Below are 25,487 nucleotides of genomic sequence, written 5' to 3' on the forward strand. Positions count from 1 at the left end.
TCACTGAACCGCTTGCGTTGCAGATAATTTCTTCTACTCGACCACTCACCTGTAATGTTCGGATGTGTTTAGTCCCAGTATTAAGTTTAATTGCCTTAGGTTCCGCTTGTTTAATTCAATAACAACAGTGACCATCACCGCACTTACAGCACCTGACATCTGACAGTCTACCTCTGTCTGCCAAATAATGTTTACACCCATATTACTTCCATCCAGTAGGCATGGGAGCGACCCTCCAACGTGGTGAATTCTACGTTTCTCTCATGCGCATTTTTACTTTCACACTCGGCGACGACATTCACTCCACGTGGTTCACTCCTTCCTCAAGTTGTATTTAGTAGGTTCATTTCTTTCAATGTTGTACCTTTATAGATAAAAAAAAGACAACTACGCACCGGTTTTTTTATCATCAAATGTTACTTCCAATATATTTCTTTAACATTTATGAATGTGTTATGCTAAATGTGTAAAATATAATCGTAAAATGAAAGTAGGTTACTAGAAACAATTCTCGAGCTTGCCTCACCAATGATAAATGTTGCGTCTCTAAATGCTTCCGATCCGTTTATAACGTTATGGGTGTAAAAAATAATGTAAAAACATAATATACGGTATAACATACATGCTTGACAACTACTTTAAATAATTTAAATATGCAAAACTTTGTTTCGTTAGAATTTAGGTTAAAATAAGAAAATGTGTGTATATAAATAATAAATAGGGACAGCATCGAATAAAACTGGTTCTTGCGTTGGCCTGCACGCCGAAGACAATGGGGAACAGAGGGATTGGCGTGATGCTGAGCTCTAGCCTATAAGGTTTCAGAAATCCACGGGGTGATCACTCTTATGTTCTTCTTCTTCATCATCATCATTATCTTCTTCTTCTTCTTTGAGGAAGGTTATTACTTAGAAAGCTGCCAACTATGCACTTAATCCAAACTTGCCCTCTTCTCTACAGTGTTACAACTAGTAATGAAGTGTTTTTTTTCCTCCAGCAGCGGTTGCATATAATCTAGGGAGCATGTGAGCTTCTCGTTTGCATCTCTTGCACTATCGTAGTGTTTTAATAATGTTATGGTTTAGTGTGCGCAGCGCTACAACTCTTCTGGATTAGAGGATTCTACCATAAGCGCAGCTCTCGTTTCACATTTCAAAAAAGCTCAATATTCAGCTTTCCCCTCTTTTTCCTAAGCCCCGTCCTGCATCCGCAGTTCCTTCATTCGGTTGGCCATCTTTTCGTTTTCCTGGTGCATTTGCCGGGCCAACTTTTCGTCAATTTCTGCATTCTTTTCGATAATCTTCGAAATCGTCTTCAGCGTGGCGTTCGCCTTCGGTTGCGGTTGAGAAGCAGTCTCGCTTCCGTTGTTGCTGGTGCTGACCTTGATCGAGTTATCGTTTCTATCGATATTCACCACCCGATTGCGATTCAGCCGATCCTGGACACTGACCCCGGCCGACGATTGTTTATTGCTTGTGGCCGGCTGTCCCGGTCCCGGGGGTTTTTGGCCTCGTTTCGCGTCCTTATCCGATTTTCGACCGGAGGAATTTCTATTGAAATTCTCATTATTCCGGTGATGTGGCTGTTTAGCGCCTCCTTGATGCTGCTGCGCTGGATGGCCATGTGAAGGATGATACTGCTGATGGTGATGTGGATGGTGGTGATGGTCCATCGGCTGATTGCCTGCCGTCTGGAACTGGAACTGTGGTTTCGCCGGTTGACGAGGGCCAACCCGACCACTGCCAATGATTGGAGGGGACGTTACTAAAACGTAAAGAAGGATGTATTTAGCGAGTTCAAGGGTCGTAAAATATGAAGTTGTTTACAGTTCTACAGTGGACCTTCAACAATCGACAACACTGTCCTGGTCACATTCTTGCAACCTTTCAACAAGTAACTATGCTGTAGTTCCCACACCCCACTCACCTTTAACGCTCTTAAACTCTCCATCCTGCGATACCGATACGGTCAGATTCGGTTCACCCTTGAACCCATTGTTCTGCGGAGCATTGTGAATGCAGCCATCATCTTTGCTTCTGTCGTGTTCCCAATCGCGACGCCACTTTCCATCACCCGGCTTATGACCGAATCCGATACCGCCGCCGCCGGCACCGTGTCGAATATGTTCCGGCGGTCGCCGCCCATCGTACTCATTGGTCGACAGTGACCTCTGGAGATTACCATTGTAACTCGTCTTGCCGCCACCGCGGCCACCACCCCGATTACCACCGTTTCCAATGTTGCCACCGTTACCCTGCCGACCACTTCGATTGGTTGGGTTCTTACGTTCAAAGTTATTTTTGTTGACCTTACTAGCACCGGGGCCAACGGGTCCAGGGAGTGCTTTTTCGCCATCACGTTCCACATCCGCTAGAAAGCTGTACGCTGGATCCGGTGGAGGGCCTTCACCTTCGGCGAAAACTTTGTAGTCTTTAGCAATCTTCTGGATGAACGCGTTCTTCTCTTTCTTTTTCTCTGCAAAAAACAAAAACACAGAAAACAGTTGTTGAGAGAGATTAGACCACGAAACCAATTAAAACGATTAGCTTCAATGAACACGGGCAAGAGAACGAATGAACGAATGTTACGACAAAAGTAATGATAGATTGGACCAGAGAAGCGTGCGAAGAAACACAGGTTGATCACCCAGGCACGTGTTTCTCTTTTGAATGCAATGCTTCTAGTAACTATACCTTCGAGTTCAGCGAGGGCTTCCTCATCCAGATCGTATGTGAAATCAATCTTGTCGTACTTGTGTTCCCGTGGCCAGTCGTCATCCTTGGGAGGTTTGATCTCTACCATCGCATTTTCCTTCATCGCCATCAGTCGGTCCGCTTCTGCTTCACGATGTTTCTTCTCGATTTCTTCGTTGCGTTTCTTGATGCGCGCTATGCGCGCTTCCAGGTCTTCCTGACTCTGCACTGACGTCATGTTGCGATTCTGGGGAAAAATTAACATACAATTAAGTCTTCGAGCAGTACACAGAAAAATGCAGTGGAGACTTTTTTTTTCAAAATGATTCTGTTCGGATTCTGTTTATCCGTTAATCTTTTGGTCACGATACCTGGATTTGCCATCTAAAAGCACTGTAACGTCCGGAATATTATATTTAACAAAAAAATTCTAGTGATCATTACTCTTTCAGTAATGCATTACAATTTACTTTTGAGCATTCAGGCAAAAATATGACAGGAGAAATCAATCAGTTTGTCTGCCGATTCGACAAAAAAAAATGAATTGACAATCGTACACGCCAGCATATGATGTGACTAATTTAACCCCAGGAAAGGGGAACCAATATGATTTCCAACAAAATAAAAACACCAGAAATCCGTTTGAAATTACCGAACAAATAAAAAAAAGAAAATATTGAGATATGTCATTGTGGTTTGGTGCTTGAAGAATTGATAGCTCGAAAAGGATCAGTTATGATTGTCTCACTGAGTTGTTCGACTTCGTCAAAATTGCGTATACCATAATGGTTGGTTAATAGACTTTTAAAAAAACGCATCTTTCTTAGAATCATGCTTTTCTCTAAGGTGATACTCGCGTGAAACTTCTAAAGCACAAATTTTAGCTGGCTCAAAACATACAATTTTTAAATTACTACTCTATGTTCGGTGTTCCATAGCACGAGCAAAGATGAGGAGAAGGAAAAGTTCACCTTTCCTATAATAATTCCCATATAAAAACATCAAATTTTGGTAAAATTATCAGGACCTGATTTGAAATTGATTGAGCTTGGTGGAGCAAAATTGATATTTTAAACCACCCTATTGTATCCCCAAGTACACTTGTGTACGTGGCGAAGCACAGCTCAGCTTGAAATTTCACTCGGATAACACGCTTCACTTTCCCGTACTTCCTCAGCACTAACGCTAGCTTATGGCTCAAACCTCCGGTGGTAAGTATAATCGCTATATTCATAGTCTGGCGGATAGAATCTCGGGAATTAAATGAGCTGTCAAAAAGCGGAACCAATCGAGCAAATCACGACCAACAACAGAAAAGAGCACATCAGCTGTTGTGAACAAAACTTCGGAAACCCTTTTCTCGTGACTCAAGGCTCGCCTACGCAAAGTAACACCATCTTTGGGTTGGGGCAAGTTTCCCCTATCCGATGATGCTGGTAATTTGCGTTCGATTGGCGAGGTAAGAAAAATCAACGTTTTGTTTATAAAAGTTGTTAGTACCTCTTCAATTGTTGGTCTACAATATATTGAATTGGTTCCGCATTTTGATAGATCGTAATTCTATCAGCCAGTCTATAAATATAGCGACTATAGTGGTAACCCTAATCAACAAATACCATAAACGAACTGTATCCAGGATGGGTAAAGTATCAAATGGTTTGGATGAGACCCCGAACACGTCGTTAAGCTCTCTTTTATGGTTAATTTTATTAGCGAAGTCATCCACACGCACATATTGAACGTAGCAGTGATGGCAACAATTCAGTTTAAACTGGATTCTTCCAGTTTTTTCGACACATCCAGTCGAATAGTTAAAGTTTGAAACAAGATTTTTGAGAATTTGTCCAGTTTTATCCAGTTTTTTTATTAATAATAGCAAAATATGTTGAAGTATGATTACCAATACAGAATGATTAAATTAAACTTTTAGATTGGATTTGAAATATTTATTAACATAACTTTATGTCAAAGTTAAACAGAAATAACACTCATGAGAGTAGGCTGTGCGTGTGTTTGAACCTGACGTTTGTCTTTTCCGTGAAGTTTTTTTTAAATCTATAATCGGTTATGATCTGGCCATAACCAGGCCCAGTAGATAATTTCTAGTTCCTCATTCTAGGTCCCTATTATTTGCCGCTGAGAAGCTGTTCCGAAGCCAAGTAGAACCTCCACGAGGCGTCCCATCATTCGTCCCATCATTAGTTCCATCATTCGTTGAGTCGCAGCGTTGAACCTGACTATTGGCTACGAAAAGGCTTGCCAATGCACATCAAAAATCGACTACATACATCCGAACATTTGTTTATCTCAAATCGAAGGAAGACATTCCGCGCAACTACCATAAACCGGACTACCTAGTTCATGTTGATCTTCGTCAAGCTTCGTCTACAATTTGGACTTCTACATCAACACATGTCAGGCAGGCTCAATGAGTTCGTTCCATTTTGTAAATTTATATCTTTTCAAACCAGTAACGTTGGGAGATCACCTTTTTGTGGTGCGTTACTGGTATAAGATCTACCACCGTGACAAGTCGTGACAACTTCAAACTAGGGAATCAGGATTTTCCAGTAACCAAAGGATCACATTTTAGTCCTTGTTACTTTTTATGACTTGATAATAGTGACAAGACTCGGGTAGTGATGCATTTCTATATTGTATATTTCAAATCAAAAATATTGTTTATGTTCATAGATTTCACATAATCCTTTTCCCTTTGTCCTTCTCCTTTTCCTTTCCCTGTTCTCTTTTCCGAAAGCGAGTAATGGCGCTATAGCCATAAGTCATACAAGGCTAGGACAAGAGTTAGTGCTCATGTCCCAACCGTCAGAAGAAAATGGAGCATCACTTAACCTTTCTAGCTTGGATGCTTCCAACGACCAATAAACCAATCATATAATTACCAAAATCGGAACGTACGGTACGAGATATCCACGTTTCATCCATTTATTGGATTCTGAAGCATCGTTTCAATCTTCGATTTAAACAGGCCCGATGTTTTCTGGATCATCTTGCCCCTTAAATGCAACACAATAGGCCTGGCCGTTTTGATATGTGTGACGCATCTTCGATGTGAAACAGATACCAAATAGATAAGAAAAATGATGTAGGTATATATATCATTTTCCAGGATGCTTTCAAGAACTGACTCTGTTGGTATTAGATTTGATTAGAGACAAACAGACATAACACTCACAATCACATATTTCGCAAATAAGGTTTTGTTAGGGAATCGTGTACATAGATTTCAAAGATCGTTTTGATGTGTCCCACACATGAATTTTTGCAATGTGATCTACAAATGATATATATGTATGTGTCGGAAACATACTTCATATGTGTACATATGAAAGCCATGTGTAACCACACACACACTATTCATTTGACTCATAAATTTCATGTGTGCTTCTGGGTGGATTCTGTTCATGTGTCTTCTTCTTCTTCTTCTTCGCTTTTCAAGCTTATTGCATATCGCATATTAGCTTATTGCGTGCTCTCAACTTAGTGTTCTTGATGCACTTCCACAGTTATTAATTAAGAGCTTTCGATGCCTGTACCATTTTTGCATTGATATGATTGTGTGGCAAGTCTAATCATACTTCTATGCCCAGGGAAGTCGAGAAATTTTCCAACCCGAAAAATTCCTAGACCGGACCGGGAATCGAACCCAGCCACCTCCAGCATGGTCTTGCTTTGTAGCTGCGCCTTCACCGACTGAGCTAAGGGATACCCTGTTCATGTGTGGTCACATGAAAATCATGTGAAATTTCACATGGAAATTCGTCAATTAAAATGTGTGAATTAGTGTATGGGATCGAAAAAAAAAATATCGTTGTGCTCAGAAAACGAAGCTCATTCAGATGGTAGGGGAATTTACGTATTCTCGTCAATCTAAGCAGCGTCCGAACTTCTATTGGCGATTTCTCAGCGTCACACACATACATGACAGGTTTGTTTGTTATCATTTATCTACTGCTTGCTGTTCTACCAATTCCAATCGACAGAATTGATCAAAACGGGTTGAACATGTTTTTACAACGCTCCAAACTTCTCAAGTGAGTGTGACTATTGTCGGCAGTCTCTTTTTCTTCGGCACCCTTACCATTTGAACTGCGTGTTAACCAGCTGTTCTATTATCGGCAACTCGAAATCAGCCGTATTTTGTAGTGTGTATATTTCAATTAAAGAAAAATATGGCATAACAGGATTGCACAGTCGTAAAAATGTAATCAGATTGAAGCTGAAAAGGTAAGGAATCGGCTTAATACATTCAGCGAAGAGTTGTGATGGGAAAATACAGTGAAATTAACGTTTCAATTTCGGTTGCCGAAAACAGTCAATGGGTGCCGAAGCCATAATTTACCCTATATAAAAACCGGTTTTTTTTTTTCTCAAAATTGAAGAACACAATTGAGTAGTTCCACGCCAAATGACGAATCGGAAAAACTCGACCGATGCATGAACATGAACATGAAACTGATTTTTTTTTTCGAACATTCGGCCATTTTGGAACTTGTGAAATTTTCAAAATAACGCTTTTAAAAATTTTCAAAAATGTTTTCCATGGAAACGGCACTTCTGATTGACCGCCTAAGACAAAGTTGTAGAGCTAAAAGTATATAATGTATAATGGCAAGTTGAAACAATTTTAAACGATTCGCGATCTCCTTGTTGGCGTTTATTCAAACATTCTACCTACTTCGAGTTGGTTGTATTGGTGTCTAGGGGTGGTGTCACTCTACACACTTATTTCATGCCAAAAAAAATCTCACTGTGCCTCACGTGTGCCGGCAGTGCCGAGAGTGCCAGTCATCGGACTGGCTTTGTTTGTTTGTGAAAAATGGGATGTTTGACAACCCGGTTAATTTGACCGTTCAAATATTTTGAGAAAGACAACAAGCAGTGGAATCCGAACCGAGCCAAGCCGATGATCCAGAAGCACCCCTTCACAAGCACAAACCGATACTGGACCAACTGGCCCTCAATAAGACGACCAAGTTCCTCCGACCGCTCGATATCGACACGCATCTGATCGCATTCTAAATCTACAGCCACTGGGGAAAGCTGCCGCGGATGTGATGCAACTGCTGAAATCGGCTCAAAAAGTTGACAAGCAAGATTGTTTGGAAAGAAATTGAAGAAAGCGTGAAGCTGGCCATCGATCAGGCACGAGAAAAACCCTTCTTCCAGGGATCTAAATCAGCTGCCTAGATCAACGATGGCAACCTAAAAGCAAACCGGGACAACGCGGATGCACACAACAACAACACATTTAAAACCAAAAGGTCGTGTGAAATGCAAGCTTTTGGACTGTTTAAAATTATGGGCACTTAAAAATTGACAAAAATTGTAGAACAAGAACTTTTGGTCACATTTTTGAACTTTTTGTTAAAACGTTTTTTTATACTCGTTTGAGACATTCATTTTCTGTGAAAAACTACACAAGAAAGCATACTAACAACAAGTTAAAAAATTTGACCAAACATTCTACGAATTTTGAAGTGTCCATGCCCAAGTAACCATCAATCCCACTATTGCAAAAAGTGATTGAACATTTTCAAGAACGCCATTTTGAAAACTTTACAAGATCCAAAATGGCCGACTTCTAGTAATAATGTGAACAAACAAGCAGGGCCCCACAAAGTCACTTTCAATCGAAAATCGTCAAGCGACGATGAAGCTGTCAACCATCACTTTCAATTGAAAGACATTCTGTCTTCTCTTCGAGCAGATCCCCCTCAACATCAACAGAACCACTTTCGATCAGTTTTCATGCTGTTTGTTTTAGCTTGACTCGTGTTCATTTCTTATTTCATTGTCAAATGAACTTACTTTTGCATGCATTGAAGCAAAGCTGTTCGATCCAAATACGTGCAGTTTTTATGACTTTTGTTGCTTGTTCACTCGGTTCATTTTGGTTCAGATCTGTGCACGTGGATGTCAAATTTACCATTGTCGGGTGGTTTGTTTACCCATCAATATTATAGTCGCTATATTCACAGTCTGGCGGATAGAATCTCGGGAATCAATTGAGCTGTCAAATAGCGGAACCAATCGAGCAAATCACGACCAACAACAGAAAAGAGCACATCAGCTATTGCGAACAAAACTTTGGAAACCGTTTTCTCGTGATTCAAGGCTCGCCTACGCAAACTAACACTACCTTTGGGTTTGTGGAAAGATTCCCCTATCCGATGATGCCGGTAATTTGCGTTCAATTGTCGAGGAAAGAATAATCAACGTTTGGTTTATAAAAGTTGATAGGACCTTTTCAATTGTTAGTCTACAATATATTGTATTGGTTCCACTTTTTGATAGGTCGAAATTCTATCCGCCAGACTATGAATATAGCGACTATAATCAATATGGGTATTTGTTTACTCGGGGTGAAAATCGATATCCGACGCCATTTTGAAATTGGAGATGGCGGCTTTCAATTTACGAAAAAGTGGAAATACATACAGTCCAATACACATCAATATTAGTATTTTTGTAATCGGGATGGCGCCAAGAGGCCGGAAATCGATATTCGACGCCTTTTTCCAAATCCAATATGGCGGCTTCCTATTTCAGACAAAAATGGGAAATGCTGATGCCGTCCCATCAATATGGGTATTTTTAGAATCGGGGTGAGGTTTGGAGATTGGAAATCAATATCCGACGAAATTTTGAAATCCATGATGGCGGTTTCCGGTATGAGAAAAAGTTTTAAATTCTATCAAATACCCTTACAAACGGTTTTTTTAGGAACAGGGTGACATCTAGAAGCCAGAGATAGATGTCCGACGCTATCTTCAAATTCAAGATGGTGGCTTCCGATTTCATAAGAAGTGTCAAATAGCCTACAAATAGCATCGAATATCGATTTTCAGCATCTACGCGTCGTCCTCGTTCCGAAAATGCCCAGATCTTAGGGTATTTGACACTTTTTGTGAAACCCGATGGCCGCCATATTGGATTCCAAAATAGCATCTGATATCGATTTTCATTTCACACGTTGTCCCCATTCCGAAAATACCCATATTATAATTTGACACTCTCTGAACCTTCATGGCCGCCATATTGGATTCAAAAGTGGTATCTGATATCGATTATCGGCATCTACGCGTTGTCCCCGTTTCAAAAATAACCATATTGTAGGGTATTTGACACGTTTGCTGGAGTTCAACATAGCATCGGATATCGATTTTCGGCAGCCACGCGTTGTCTCCGTTCCGAAAATACCCATATCTTAAGGTATTTGACACGTTTTATGAAACTTGATGGAACATTTTAGATTTCAAAATGGCATCGAATATCGATTGTCGGCATCTACGCATCGTCCCCGTTCCGAATATACCTATATTGTAGGATAGTTGACACTTTCTGATTCCTTATGGCTGCCATATTGGTTCCGAAAATACCCATATCTTAAGGTATTTGATACTTCATAAAACCAATGGCCACTATCTTGAATTCCAAAATGGCGTCGGATACCGATTTTCAGCATCTACGTGGCATCCCCGTTCCGAAAAGATCCTATTGTAGGGTCACAGACAAACAGACAAAGCACATTGAATATTTATCATTGTAAAACATCGTCGCTAAAACATTACCGTCATCTGTTGAATACACTGTGGTGGGTAGTACGCTGATCAGATGGTGGTAGTGTGTAAACGTCAAACGCAAGGCGATTGACAGTGCGCACCACAGGTGGCGGTACTACCAACTACGATACTTTTAAATTAACCGTTAAATGCTTGTTCGATGAACAACTTGTGAGTGTTATGTCTGTTTGTCTGTGGTGGGATATTTGACACTTTTTCTGAAATCCGATGGCCGCCATTTTGGATTCCAAAATAACGTCGAATATCGATTTTCGGCACCTTCTTCTCGTCGATATTGTGTGGATACTATCCGGATACTATATTTTTATGCCTGCGTCGTCAGGTCGAGAGAAGTCGAATGAACCCCGAATTGAAGTGAAAGAGGAAAAAATGAAGGAAGCAGTTTTCGAGTCATTCATTGCGTCAATTGAAACAAGTCTTTGCTTCAAATGAAATGAACTGAGGCACTTGACGAACGAAACAAGTGATAGTCCAGTCATGTTTGAAAAGACGAATGTTCATCGTGACTCGATAACAAGAAACACGATGACTTACACGAAAATGATATTGCTCGAAATGAAGCGATTCTGCGGAGAGTTCATTTTCTTTTCTTTGTTTCGAAAGTGCAGAACCCTGCAAACAAGTACGCAAAGTTCCATGCAGATCTGGGAAGGTCAATTCAAAACCATTTTTTCGCTATTTTGCCTGGAACTGCTCACTTTAGCATCCCCTTTGAGTTTATCCTAAAAGTTCACTTGCAGTTCTCCTAAAAAAAATTAAGATTGCTCCTCAAACTGTGTATGGCATTCAAGTCAGAACTCTCTTGGAATTCCTTTGAAGTTCTCCTGAAAATATTCATAGATTTAATTGTAATCCTTATTTTGCCATACGCTCGAAGTATTTTTTTTGTCAACATCAACAGACTCGATATGCTCCCAATGATGGTTTAACTTAAAATTAAAATTAAAGTAAGTCATAAGTTAAAACTGCAGAACATTAAAACATGTTTATTGCCGATTTACATTTCTGGAGAAGAATGAAGAGAAACGTCTCCGAAGTGTTTGTCGTGGCAGGTAAAAATACTGATGAAACTCGATTAAAATTTAATACTCGCTGCAGTGGCGAATATTGCACCGTTGATTGCATAGTTTGTCCGACGTAGTGGCATTCTCAGCATAACATTGTTACAAAGCATTCGGAGTTTGACATTAATGTTTACTTGCTCTAATAGCGAATTCGTTTATTATCGGGGTTGGAACCAGTTCGAAACCGAAACTTTTGTCAGTGCGAACCTCAACCTGAGCTAGGTTTTAAAAACAAACGAGCAAACTGACGTTTGTCAGAAAACAAGCAGACCCAATCTTGATACTCGATCCAGGTTGGAACTGAATAATAAACGAATTCGCTATAAGATTTCGGTGCAATCAATTCTGCCATGTAACGCGTCCGCGACAAGCAGGGCTTCGTCTGTTACGAAGAGGCTCCAAGTCAATCATAGATGGGCAAATGAAACGGGTCTCTCCAAGGTAACATTCTCAAAGCGTATCGCAGAAAGTGGCGTTGAGCGGACTCGACTCTCTCGGTAACATTGTTGTAGTTCGGACCTTAAACCACAGAACTATATTCTAGAATGGAGCAATACGGGGAAATTCTTAGCTGTTCTGATGATAAAGCCCAATGTCCTTGACAACTTGTCTACGACGTAGGAGATGTGTTGGTTGTATGTAAGTTGAGAGTCCAGGATGACACCTAGATCTTTTACATGGCTCACACGTTCAATAATGGTGTCCCGGAGAGCATAGTGGAAAATAACTGGTTCTTTCTTTCGAGTAAACTTACCTTACCAATCGCTGTTGGGTCGCTTTCTAGAACCATTTTCACTGGGTCGTCGTGCGGCATTCTTACGACGTGCCCAGCCCACCGTAGTCGCCCAATTTTTGCAATGTGGACGATGGATGGTTCTCCCAGCAGCTGGTGCAATTCATGGTTCATTCGCCTCCTCCACGTTCCGTCATCCATCTGCACTCCACCGTAGATGGTACGCAACACCTTCCGTTCGAAAACACCAAGGGCGCGTTGATCCTCCACGAGCATAGTCCAGGTCTCGTGGCCGTAGAGGACCACCGGTCTAATCAGCGTCTTGTAGACAGTCAACTTCGTGCGGCGGCGAATTTTTTTTCGACCGGAGCGTCCTCCGGAGTCCAAAGTAGGCACGATTCCCTGCTATAATGCGTCTTTGAATTTCTCTTCTGGTATCATTTTCAACGGTCACCAGTGAGCCCAAATACACGAACTCATCGACCACCTCGATTTCGTCACCGTCAATCTGAACTCGGGGTGGGAGGCTAACATTGTCTTCCCTAGAACCTTTTTCCTTTCATGTATTTTGTCTTTGATGCGTTGATGGCAAGTCCAATCCGCCTAGCTTCAGCCTTCAGTACGTTTCCGCTATCGTCTCAATTCCGTGCCATGATGTCAATGTCATTGGCGAAGCCAAGAAGCTGAATGGACTTCCTGAAGATCGTGCCACTTGTGTCTATCCCAGCTCTTCTGATCACACCTTCTAACGCGATGTTGAATAGCAGACACGAAAGTTCATCACCTTGCACGCACCATCACACACATCATCCAATCCATCGTCGCCTTGACCAATCGCGTCAGTTTATCCGGAAATCCGTAATCGTGCATAATCTGCCATAGCTGATCTCGATCGATTGTGTCGTATGCGGATTTGAAATCGATGAACAAATGATGTGGGCACGTTGTATTCGCGGCATTTCTGCAGAACCTGCCGAATCACGAAAATTTGGTCCGTGGTAGCGCGGACACCCATGAATCCCGCCTGGTATTGCCCCACGAACTCTCTTGCAAATGGTGACAGACGGCGGCATAGAATTTGGGAGAGTACCTTGTAGGCGGCGCTCAGCAGTGTGATCGCGCGGTAGTCCAACTTATTTCGAGTAAAGGTGATGACTGAACACTTGGCAGGATTCACCGTCATTCGGTTCAAATGGCACCAGCTGTCAAATGCTTCAAACTGACGTTGGAGGAATTGACAATCATCGATCGAGCGGATCCTTGAGTAGATTTTGAGCCGTGGACCTTCGATAACTAAATTCACGTCATTGAAGTAAAGTAAGAAGATGAACGGTCCCAGATGAGTTCCTTGAGGTATTCCTGACGAAACTGCGCAAATTTCGGACTGGCAGTCACCATAGATTACCACACTGACGATCGGCGAGATATGAGCGAAACCATCTCAAGAGATTTTCGCTAACGCCGAATCTATCCAATTTGGCGATTGATCTTATCGAAGGCTGCAGACAAGTCAGTGTAGATGATATCATGTGACCTTTCAATCATACTTTGCGTGATGTACGATGTCAGACACAGTAGATTCGTGGTAGTAGATCAACCGGAGGTGAAGCCACGTTGATCTTCGCTTAGATACTGCTTGCAATGGGAGAGCAGAGGCTCTATGATGACTAACTCGAAAAGCTTTACCGAAAATTCGCATAATCCGAGCACTGGATTGTTTTTCTCCTATAAACTTCTTGAAATTATCCTCTGAATTTCCATGAAATAATCCTCAGCCATCATTTCCAAATTTTCTCAAAATTCATAGGAATTGACCTCAGTAATTCCAATGAATTATCATTAAAGTTTTCTTTGTATTCTATTCATAATTTCTTAATAACTCTACTCAGAAGAACTATCTTAGTATTCTTCTTAGGTTTTACATGGAATTGGGAGTTCCGCAGAACTACATTGACAGTAAATTTCACTTCATGTTTTTCTCACGTTCATCCCTTGAAATGAGTTGCTTAGAAATTCGAATACCTCAGATACCAAATACCATGAGTCTTGCACATTTTGCTTGTTTGGATGATTTTATTATTGAAATCTGTGGACTTGGTAAATGTTTAATGCCCAACATCATGAATATTTATCTTTGTTTCAGATTCTTGAAAATGTCTACAAGTATTATTATGTTAAAGACTAGAATTTCAATGAAGTAATGAAACTGGGTTGTTAGCGGAATGCTAAATAAAACAGCAAAAGGGTTTATCTTCCATCTGTAGTCGTAATACGTATCTGTCATGGATACCAAAATTAATTAAGTGGAATTAAATGGAAGATAAACCCTTTTGCTGTTTTATTTAGAATTTCAAAACAAAATTGTTCAAGTTTAAAATCTGTGAAACCTGTGAACCTAAAAAAAATAAAGCCTTTGAATCAATGGGTAGGTCATTCCGCACACCAATAATCTTGCGTCATCTGTTTTGTCAGTGTGCCGCAAGTGTGCCACAGGTGTGCCGATTATGCCGGTCATAGAGCAAGCTGCGATTGTTTGTAAAATACCCATCCCAGCAACCCGGTATTTCTGACACCTTGAATGTTTTGGTTTGAAATCGCAAGGATAAATCGGATTGAAGATGACGCGGGAAGTGTCGGGTATGCGAAATTTTTGTGTTTTCTGTTTATAGGACAATAAAAGTCCTGTGTTATAGGGTTTTATAATGCCCTCAAAGGCGGACCAGAATCCTAGCCTTTCGTGGTGTGAAAAGCAACGGTCTATTAGCGGCCAGAAAGAGCTGGAACCGGTGGGGGACATTGTTGTAGACCGACGATAGATGATGATGCATATGAGTTCTGTAGTTTGTTTTATGTGAGTTGCACCATTATTTGAATAAAGGGCTCTAATGGGGTCTGATTAACTGTCTCTTACTCTTCAGCCCACTCTAGAACTATAAGATATATAAGTGAACCGATAATTGAACTGCTGGTTCTCTGGTATATTCAATTTGAGGCTGTTCCTAAATATGCAGTCAAACAGCACGTAATATTGTGAACAACTTCAATGACAGCTGTCCAGCAGAGCTTCCATTTTATTTACAACAATCCAATGCCTACGAGATTGTGCCGAAGGTGTGTTGATGGATGTGCCCAAGCTGTGCCGAATCTAATTTTGGCACAATGTGTTGAGTGACTTATCCCTTGCTTTGAATTTTAAAATTTATTTAAAAGATTTATTTATTGAAGATACAGTCACCGGTCAACCGTGATTCATGGTACATAAATCATTATAATAATGTGGTTTGAAGCTATTTAGAAAATGTGGATACTTCATTTTGCACTTTAAACTGCAGCTATTCGTAGGCCTTACTTTTTGGTGGATTGAGAATATTCTATTTGGAATTTTTAACTTTTTTCCTCGTGAATTGATTTCAGCATATTTTTAGGCAATTCGTAGGGTAACGTTTCAACTAAAAATGAAAAGTAATAGAAGCTCATTTGGTTCATCTTTCTTCAAGAAATACCAATTTGAAAAAGGGAGATAGAATAAGAAGCGTTTTACTAACAACCGGCCTAACTTCAGACAACATCAGCCAATCAAGCTCAAAACTACACCAATAACCATTGAATGTACGGTGAATCAGCAGCCAAAATTTAATAAGATTTGATGCACGTAACGAAACGTTACAGCTCTTCATCCAATTACACAATCAATATTAGTACTAGTTTTAGACCAAAATATCGACGAGAGCTTTATGCAATCTCCCCGGCTACAAATTCTTGAGAAGAATATTGCATACTTCATTATGAAAATTTAATTGTAATTATTTTGATCTACTCTGATCAATATCTAGATCAATTTGGCTATTTTGACTTTTTTTTTGTAGAAGATTAGATCCCGTTAATTATTGCATGATTTTATCTATCAGTCTTCTGAAATTGGATTCTGGACTGGAATTCAAAAGTCAACTTTGGTCTAAATTTTCACCAAAAATATTACGTTTGAAGTTGGTTACACCGGAATCAATGTTTGAAGTTAGTTGTAAGCAGTATTAAATTAAAGAGTATTTTTTAATAATTCTAAACGTTAATTTGGACAATCCTAACAACTACAATGGTTCTGAAACGTAAAAAGAACACTAATACAATACGAATAACTTATCTCAATGTAACGCCATTAATAGCAGATTGAACCAGTTCCTTTTTTTCTTCTTCTAGGATTTTTAGGCTTCTGTAGCGAGCGTTCTGCCGGCTCTAACTTTGTGTTCTAGATACACGTCTTCCACAGTTGAGAGCTTTTAAAACATATAAATTAAACGTCAACTAATGCATTAATTGACCAATTTATTGAAGTCAAGAGCATTCCCAACCTTAAAGATGTTCTAAGACCGGACCGGGAATCGAATTCGCCGCCGTAACTTTACTGTCCAGGCTATCTGGCCCCCTAGATTGAATCTGAGGCCCCCTGGTAGATTGAACCAGTTCATATCATAAATGACATGCTATAATAGATAGGAAGGTAGGTTTGTTCAAAACAAAAAAAAAACTTCGAAAAATGCTACTCATATTTTGTGCATCCCAAGTTGAAATCTGCCACAATTGAAATGCAACGGAAGTACATCGACTGGAATAGAAATTCGCTATATTTTCTACAAACTCCCCTGATGCAATTGTAACAAGTGCAAACCAACAGTTAGTAATAGGTATTAATAATGTGATAAATAAAAAACAATATCTCCACTTACATTCTAACGTTGGGCAACTGGACAAAAACTAATACGAATGCTAGTGAAAATGATTTTGTCCTACTTTTCCCGACTTTCTGCCGAGCTGCCTGCGTTTTCTAGTCTTCTGCTGTCGTCGTCGTCGTCGTCTTTGCGGTTTCTTCGGTGGCTTAGCTGGGGGTATGGGCTAGGCAAGCAGCACCAACAAAATCCAAAAGAAACACTTTCTGCAGCACTCCTCCTCTATCTATTCTTCTGCGTTTTGGTGTGCACACCACTTTCACACTGCACTTCCGCTTTTTCGCGTACCGCTAGCCATTCGCTACCGACGCGTACACTTTCAGTTTAACAACGGCATAATCTTACACTTGTATTTACACAGAAATTACACCTTTTTCCGATTGAAAATTAGATTTTTCCTCCTGGCACTCCGAATCGTCGCCACCAAAATATTGAACTTTTTCGCTTTCATAAATACTTTTCCTTCATCCGCTCCAACACCACTGCCAAAGGGGAGATGAATCGATGAATGTTTCCCATACGGAGTAAAGTGGGTGTTCACCGAAAACACCAACACAATCACCATCGGAGACCGTCAGCTGTCAAGTTACTGGATTGGTAACCTAATCCACTGAACCGCGGCTGACATTTCTAGCTGTCAGACTAGCCATCCATCAGGATTCGCGACTACCGAGTTAATTTTCACTCGACACCAAAATAAAGGAATTCCTTCCGTGCTAAAATGGCTTGCCGGATGATTATTTCCCCCGTGGCCCGTACCATCGGAACGCGCAGCATCACCACACAGATTCTGGCCTCGCGCTGCGCTTCTATCAAGGACGAAATCACCCACACTGGCCAGGTAAGCGAACTCGCTGATCGTACGGGCTCACACAGCTCGACGGAACGATTACGCAAGTAGTGATTGTAGACTCAGTCCTAAACAACAAACTATAATCTTACGATCTCGATTCCGATCGCAGTTCTACGACGATAAGGACTACCGGAATGCCCGTTTTGTGAATGCCGCCAAGGTCGTGAATCAGAACTGGGCCATCAAGATGATCGATGAAACGCCCATCACCATGAGCTCGTCGCGAGTTGTGTACTGTGACGGTGGTACCGAACCAGCTCTCGGACATCCCAAGGTGTACATCAATCTGGTGGGTGGCTTTACACTTTTTTTTTTATATATATACTAGGATCTGTTGAGTAAAATAGTTATATTTGCTCATTTTTAGGACCAACCTGGAGCTCATTCTTGCGGATACTGCGGACAACGTTTCCAGAAAAAGGATGATCACCATTAAAGATTGTTTAAATTGGAAGTTTTGTACATTGGTCGCTTGCTGAAGTAGGCATCCCGTGGCGTATGTTAAAATTCAAATACAATACATGATAATAGTGAACACGCTGTAGATTTGTTCAGTCAATTTAATGCTACGAAATTCTAATCTTATATGTACAATTTTTGTGTACCTAATACAGTGATTTTGTGATGAGGACATTGACAAGTTCCTCGATTTCAAACGAAGAAACATGGTATCTCCGTACACGACCAAAGAGATGAACCAAAATTTGAGTTTAGTTTATTCGTAAATCACTAAAAGGGTGGAACTCAGCGATGAGTAAATTTGTATCATGATTTTCCAGGTTTGTCCAGGAAAAAATCCCAAATATGAGAAAAGTAAAAATTGAATTCACTCAGTCTACTGCTGGTACTACTGGTACTGGAAAACATGAGGCAAATTTACTCAACGCTGAGTTCCTGCCCTTTTGGCGATTATGAGTAAACTGCACTCAAATTTAGATTGATCTCATTGGCCGTGTAGGAAACCAAAAATATCTGAATTCTCAGCAATGAAAGTTTGATTAATTTAAATCACTGTAAGCTTGAAGCTGAGAAATTTCATGCTTGGTCATCCAAAGTGAATCTGAAAATGTGCCACAAAATTGTTTTGGTGGAATTATTTTCGATTGATGAAGATGTGGTTATATTCGCAAGACAAATGGAAAAGCTCACCTAAGGAACATAGGGTTTTTGATCTAATTTCCGTCCTACTAAGCACAACCCGCGCTTTACCTCTCTTTTCTGAACGAGTTTAAATAAAAAATGGAATAGTTCTGTCAAAGATGACTTGCAAATTTATTCACCTTTCCATACGTACCGTTGGATTTGAAAAAGAGTCACAAATTGTTGAGATATTGTCTAAAATCTAACACTGCTTCTTGATTCTAAATTCGTTCTACGAGTTTCAATTCCGTCCTAACGCATTGAAACGCCATTAGATTTTCTTCGTCCTACGGATAAACGTAGAAAAAGGAGATTCGCTAGGAACGCTTCTTTTGTTTTGAGAACAATGAGTGTAAATATTCATACAATGCGCCCTAACAGAGTTTATGTTGTAGCTAATGAACTAACGCATTGGAACAAACCTATTATTGAGTTGTGCACGGTGAAATCATTGATATTATTGATCTTTTCTGATCAATAGAACGGAAATGGGCGATTACGACGAAGTAGCGCTCTACCCTATGCAGTTTTCATGCCTTTTAAAAGTTCAGTCTAAACCATCAGCAACTTTCCAATCATTCAAGATCTCAAGTTATAGTCAAGATAAGAAATACGTATAACAACCTTTTACCTACCTACTAGTAAGTATAGGAAAATCGAGCGAAAGTATAGAATGGATTTTGTCTACTTGAACAATATTGCCGAAAGCAGTGACCTTCTATCTCTATCTCTAGTCAAGATCTTGATCGAAAGCAATACTCAAAAAATCAAATGCCATACTTGCGTCTGGTGCAACGATTTTTAACTGAATTACCATCGTGTTACAGTTAGCGAATCTAGAGGCAAGTGCATCACCCTAAGGATTTGGCGTTCAATGTTCTTTGTATTTCATATCGTGGATTTTATCGGAGTTTGCACACCAAACTGCAATTTTATGATATTGTCTTCAATGAATCAACAAAAAAATTTGAATTAAATCACACCAAAAACCAAGTCAAGAGCTGTTAATGGATTTATCAAAACATCATATCAAACCTGCTTGTTGAAAATGATACGGGGCAAGAGTGCCCTGTGTCCATCCTTATGGGCCAAAACGGCCATGCCTATGAAATGGAGTGAAACAGATTACATCTTGTTTATTAACAATAACTTGCCATTCTTGAGCATGTTTAACAACCGCTGTTATTGTTTAACCAATTAAACTATTGATTTTTACGATATTTTTCAATACTAAACAAATCTGCGCCATCAAATGAAAACCACCATATATGCGCACCACAGGCTGCGGTAATACCGTGCTACCACAGACAAATAGGCATACAACTCGCAGGTTGTTCATCGAACACGCATTTAACGGTCAATTTAAATGTGTTTAAGTTGGTAGTACCGCCACCTGTGACGCACCTAGTCAATTACCTTGCGATTGATGTTTATAAACTGTTCAGCGTACTGCCCATAACAGTATACTCAACAGATGGCGGTAGTGTTTTTGCGACTATGTTTTATAGTGAAAAATATGCAATGTCTGTTTGTCTGTGGTACTACCAATTGGTTTACAAGCGGTTACCTGAAATACCGCAAAGAATCAGGAAATGTCGCTGATCCGTTTTCGCGACTGGCAGTCGAAAGCATCTCTCGAGATTTTGATTGTGACAGCCAATTCCTGGTTTTGGCTATTATGGAATCAGCAGCAATAGATACGAGCGAGTTAGAGAAAGCTTTAATTGACGATCATGAGCTCTGGATCGCCATGTCCGAAGCGGGAAGTGGGACAAAAGCGAAGGTAAGCCTTTTGCAGTTTTTCAGAACGAGTTAGGGTTCGTTGGGGACTTACTGGTACGTGGATCGAAATTAGTCGTACCAAAGTCTCTGAGAAACAGAATGCTAGTTTTAGCGCATGAAGGTCACCCGGGAGAGACCGTGATGCAGCGTAGAATGAGGGACCGTGTCCGGTGGCCGAAGATGGACCGTGAAGTTGAGGCATACGTGACAGCTTGCGAAGGATGTAGATTAGTAGGACTACCGAGTAAACCAGAACCGATGCAACGTAGAGAGCTTGCCGATTAAACCGTGGATTGACTTAGCTTTAGATTTTCTGGGACCACTTCCGTGTAGAGACTATCTTCTCGTTGTGATCGACTATTACAGTCGCTACAAGGAGATCGAGATAATGAGGCAGATTACCGCAGAGGAAACTATTTCACGACTACACAAAATCTTTACTCGGCTTGGATTTCCAGTCACGCTCACTTTAGATAATGCTAGACAATTCATCAGCTCATCATTTGAAAACTATTGCCAACGGAATGGAATTCCTGTTGAAGCGTCTACAAATTAGCCACGCACTTGGCCGTGATTGGAAGACTGATTTGCAAGAATATTTGTTAATGTATGAACTTTGTTTTGGCCGGACAATCAGATCTCAAGTTCCATCACTTACCGACGTTGAGGTTATGCCATCAAGAGATGAAGTAGCAGAGAGATACTTCTCATTGAAAATGAGGGTTAAGGAGAGGGAAGATGAAAAGCGTCATGATAGACGTTCAGAGTTGAAGATTGGGGACACCGTCCTGGTCAAGGATCTGTTACCAGGGAACAAACTTACTACTACGTTCAATCCTAATGAATGTGTAGTCGTGTAGTAGTTGACAAGAAGGGCTCTCGTGTAACGATCTAAAGCAAGGAATCCGACAAGGTTTACCGCCGGAATGTAGCACACTTGAAGCGAATTACCGATCGTCACGAGGTTGCAGATAGCTGTGAGGATACTGCAACATCGTCTGAACGCCAGTAGCGGGATGACCCGGAACCGTCCCCATCGACTCTGCATACCGATAAGAGTGTACTGACTCACTTTGAACTTTCTAGGGCTCGACGTCCAGTGAAGTTTCCTTCGAAATTTAAGGAGCATGATTTTGGGTTTTAGAGAAAAAACGAGATGTGGTGCCCTCTACTCTGGGCAACATGACTATGGTCCTATAAACCAAACTACCTGCAACGAGAGAGTGACTATGGTTAAGTAGAGTGTAAGAGCAAGAGGTAGCGGGCCTAAGAACAGAAGGAGAATAAACCTAGATAGAGCTGGAATTAGGGCCTAACAGCTTTTGTAAACAATGACTTCTCTTGATGATTTATAGAAATTCAAGGCTCACCCACGCAAACCAACATCCTCATCGGGTAGGGGAAGTCTTTCCCTACCCGATGAGGATGTTGGTTTGCGTGGGTGAGCCTTGAATTTCTATAAATCATCAAGAGAAGTCATTGTTTACAAAAGCTGTTAGGCCCTAATTCCAGCTCTATCTAGAAACGTTTCGTATATTGTTAAGATCAAGTGTTAATTATTCAAACAATTACTCACCCGGAAGTACCCTGAGGATTCCACAGACAGTATATTCAGGAACATCCTCTAATTTAATGTACCAGAGGAACTCAGACCAGCAGTTCATTTATAGGTCTAAGTACAAAATGTAGGTTCTAGAGTGGGCTCAAGAGAAAGAAGCAGTTAATCAGATACCATTAGTACCCTTAATTCAAACTACAAAAGTCTATTCATCATCCTCTATTTTTTTCCCCAATGTTGGGGATATAATACCACCCCGACCATTACTTTGACATCCTCTATAGTCTGTCTCCAACAATGTTCCCCACCGGTTCCAACTCTTTCCAGCCGCTGATAGACCGTTGATTTTCACAGCACAAAAAGTTAGGTTTCTGATCTGCCTATGAGTACATTTTAAAACCCTAAAACACAGGACTTTTATTATCCTATGAACACAGAACACCAAGATTTCGCACACCCGCCACTTTCCGCATCATCATCAATCCGATTTATCCTTGCGATTTCAAACCAAAACGTTTAAGGTGTCAGAAATACAAAGCTTGCTCTATAACCGCCACAATCGGCACAATTGCGGCACACTGACAAAAAATATGACCCAAGATTGGTGTGCAGAGTCACTTACCCCTTGATTATTTACCATATTAGGGGCTGTTCATAAACTACGTAGACAGTTTTGGGAGGGGGGGGGGGGTTGAGAATTATCCATGGCCCATACAAATTTTAATTTTTTTGTATGGACAATTGTCTACGCAGGGGGAGGGGGGGTCAACAATCCCAAAAAAACTGTCTACGTAGTTTATGAACAGGCCCTTATTCATTCTAATGATTGTTTCAATTAATCGTTAAAAGCGATGTCTCCATACAAGAATTGTGAAAAAGGTAATTTTTAAAATCAGATATCACTATTTTATTATATGTAATAATTTTCAAGACATCAACACAAAATGCTTTTTGAAATTTGAGCAGGGTTGCTTCCCCTCACTTGCTATAAAAAAAAATATTATTCGGAATTATACAATCATTAGATGCAATAATGCTATATTGTACTTGTGAGTAACAAGACGATGGTGTAAAGTATGTGTTTGACTCATAAAACCTGTCAATTTCGCCGGTTTGAGAGCGTCACAATCAGCGATCTTATGATTCGTGAGCGCTCACGAGTTGTAAAATCGCTGATTGTGGCGCACTGAAAGCAATATTGACAGATTTTATGTGTCAAACATATACTTCATGACCTCTTCTTGTAACTTACAAGTACTAACAAGCATTATACTATATCATGATTTCATAATATGTACCGAAAAACATTTTTTTATAGCAAGTGAGTGGAAGTAATCCTGGGTGAGATAGCGTTGGAAATGTATTTATTTTCAAAATTATTGGAGTTATTAGTTGTCTGTCTTCCAACCAATCAAGCTGATCTCTTATACATAGTCGAAGCTGTGAGTTTACTGATCCACTCAACGTGCTTTTCAGGAGATTCATGAAAATATGATTTTATTCGCGATCAAAACCTCGCAGAGAACATAAGAACTATCGGAATGATGATGGTTTAAAAACTCCAGCATCACGTTTGTTTGTTCATTTTATTCAAAAATATAAATGTTTATACTCAAGGGAGTCTTCAGCGGTGGTCTATTTTTGGACCAACTTTATACTGGATTTGGAACAGTGAAAACTAAATAGAACCAGCCAAAATAGATCAGCATTGGTGATGTATTTTTTTTTTCTTAACTGTCAAACATTCAACCATTTTCGAGTGGGGCAGAGTTTTTGAATCCGGATTCAAATATTTGTTTTCAAAAGATGGATTGGTTTGACCAAGTAATCTTTACTGCCAGCAGTGTCTCGCTATCGGAGGATAATGAAGAATATTTGCTTTTTCGTTTGGCTGAAGGTGACCCGCAAATTCATTCATTGAATCATACCAAATAATAATCATATATTTCTTGTGATTTGGCAGCAGAAAATCATAACCTAAAACGGAAAGGCTCGCGTCCTGGAAGACGCCCTAATGTGGATCGTAATTTCCGTTCCGGTCATCAGAAATTGCATACAGAATCATCATTGCTCGTTGACGCAATAGGTTCGCTCTCTGCAATTAAAATGTCCATGATTTCTAAACTAATAACAGTTACCAGATTTCAAACTTACCACTGGTTGCTGAGACGTTAGCTTTCCGTTTTGGCTTCATTAAAATCCGGGAATCTTGAAACTCCTTGAACTTTGGCTCGTTTTTCAAAATTTCGTAGCAATGCTGAATTTTAAATGTTTTCAGTTTCATTTCTTTGAGAAACATTTTCCTTGCCTCCTGAAAGCGGTCGACGTTGGTTGTTCCACTGCATTTCAGCCTGTTTACGAACGCAAAGCAACCTACAAATTTAGCCACATGGTGGCTCAGCATCGCGAATCGCTGCCGTATTCCATCAGCTGGGCTACTGGCGAAAGACGGAATTTGGGACTGTGCGTGGTCTTTCACGACCTTCCAAAAATCTCCCCTATGCTGGTCTGTTCCTTTGACAGCATCCTTCGAAATAGATAGCCACGATCGACATAACTGTTCGTCATACTCCTCCAACCAGTTGCTACCTCGCTTGGGATGTGGCTGTGACATTCTACAGGAAAAATTTCTTTGTTGTTCAACTTCCAGGATGCTCAATTTGATTACAGCTTACCTTCAACTGAACAGAAAGCAAACAAATTTATCATTAATCGAATTAATCACCGACAGAAAACGACAAGCGAAATCAAAAGACTGCCACGAACAAGCACCTGACTGAAGAATCTATTTGTTTTGGTTTATTTCCCATCGTCTGTCAAAAAATCCAACACACGCTCGTTCGAGCTAACTCAAAATTGAGTACAAGTTAATTTCATATCATGCTTTGAAACGTCATAGTATGTGTAATCGTGATTTATGAATTTGAGTAACATTAACTCAAGAGAAAATTAATATTGGCAAAACTAGATCTTATTCAACTGAGTAGAAACTTTTTTGTGACTTTTTACTCAATTTTGAGTTAGCTCGAACGAGCGTGTAGAGTGATTTGGAACAGTATTTTTCTTGTTCCAAATTGTGACGAAAATAGATCAAATCATATACCTACCAGATTCAAAATTATGCAGATATAAAACAAAATTTGGAACACCGGTGCAGCAGTGTTTTTGTGTTTGTTCTAAAAAAATAGACCAAAACCAGGATTTGGACCACCGCTGAAGATGCCCTAAACTATGAATTATTTATAATAAATTGAAAACAAGTTTTAAACTACAAATTAAATTCTCGCAAAAGCGCACTTTACGATGCGCTCATTAACCATCCCGAACATTAAA

At 40.2% G+C, this 25,487-nt stretch overlaps 2 protein-coding genes across 2 annotated transcripts; one reads left to right on the forward strand and one right to left on the reverse strand.

The window, feature by feature from the left end:
* Positions 1 to 873: 873 nt before the first annotated feature.
* LOC135701496 (uncharacterized) lies at positions 874 to 17,307 on the reverse strand. Its single transcript, XM_065222308.1, has 4 exons — positions 16,822 to 17,307; positions 2,694 to 2,940; positions 1,927 to 2,475; positions 874 to 1,764 (listed from the first exon to the last, which is right to left on the reverse strand). Exons 2-4 carry the CDS (start codon positions 2,929 to 2,931, stop codon positions 1,190 to 1,192), a joined length of 1,362 nt encoding a protein of 453 aa, XP_065078380.1. The 5' UTR covers positions 2,932 to 2,940; positions 16,822 to 17,307; the 3' UTR covers positions 874 to 1,189.
* A 178-nt stretch (positions 17,308 to 17,485) lies between these two features.
* On the forward strand, positions 17,486 to 18,233 carry ND-13A (NADH dehydrogenase (ubiquinone) 13 kDa A subunit). Its single transcript, XM_065221590.1, has 3 exons — positions 17,486 to 17,662; positions 17,784 to 17,963; positions 18,042 to 18,233. The coding sequence occupies exons 1-3, from the start codon at positions 17,543 to 17,545 to the stop codon at positions 18,108 to 18,110; spliced, it is 369 nt and encodes a 122-aa protein (XP_065077662.1). The 5' UTR covers positions 17,486 to 17,542; the 3' UTR covers positions 18,111 to 18,233.
* Positions 18,234 to 25,487: the final 7,254 nt, after the last annotated feature.

Source organism: Ochlerotatus camptorhynchus, unplaced genomic scaffold (genome assembly GCF_037179485.1).
Source record: "Ochlerotatus camptorhynchus isolate MF236.1 unplaced genomic scaffold, CSIRO-AGI_Acam_v1.1 ptg000014l, whole genome shotgun sequence".
Taxonomy (NCBI): Eukaryota; Metazoa; Arthropoda; class Insecta; order Diptera; family Culicidae; genus Ochlerotatus; species Ochlerotatus camptorhynchus.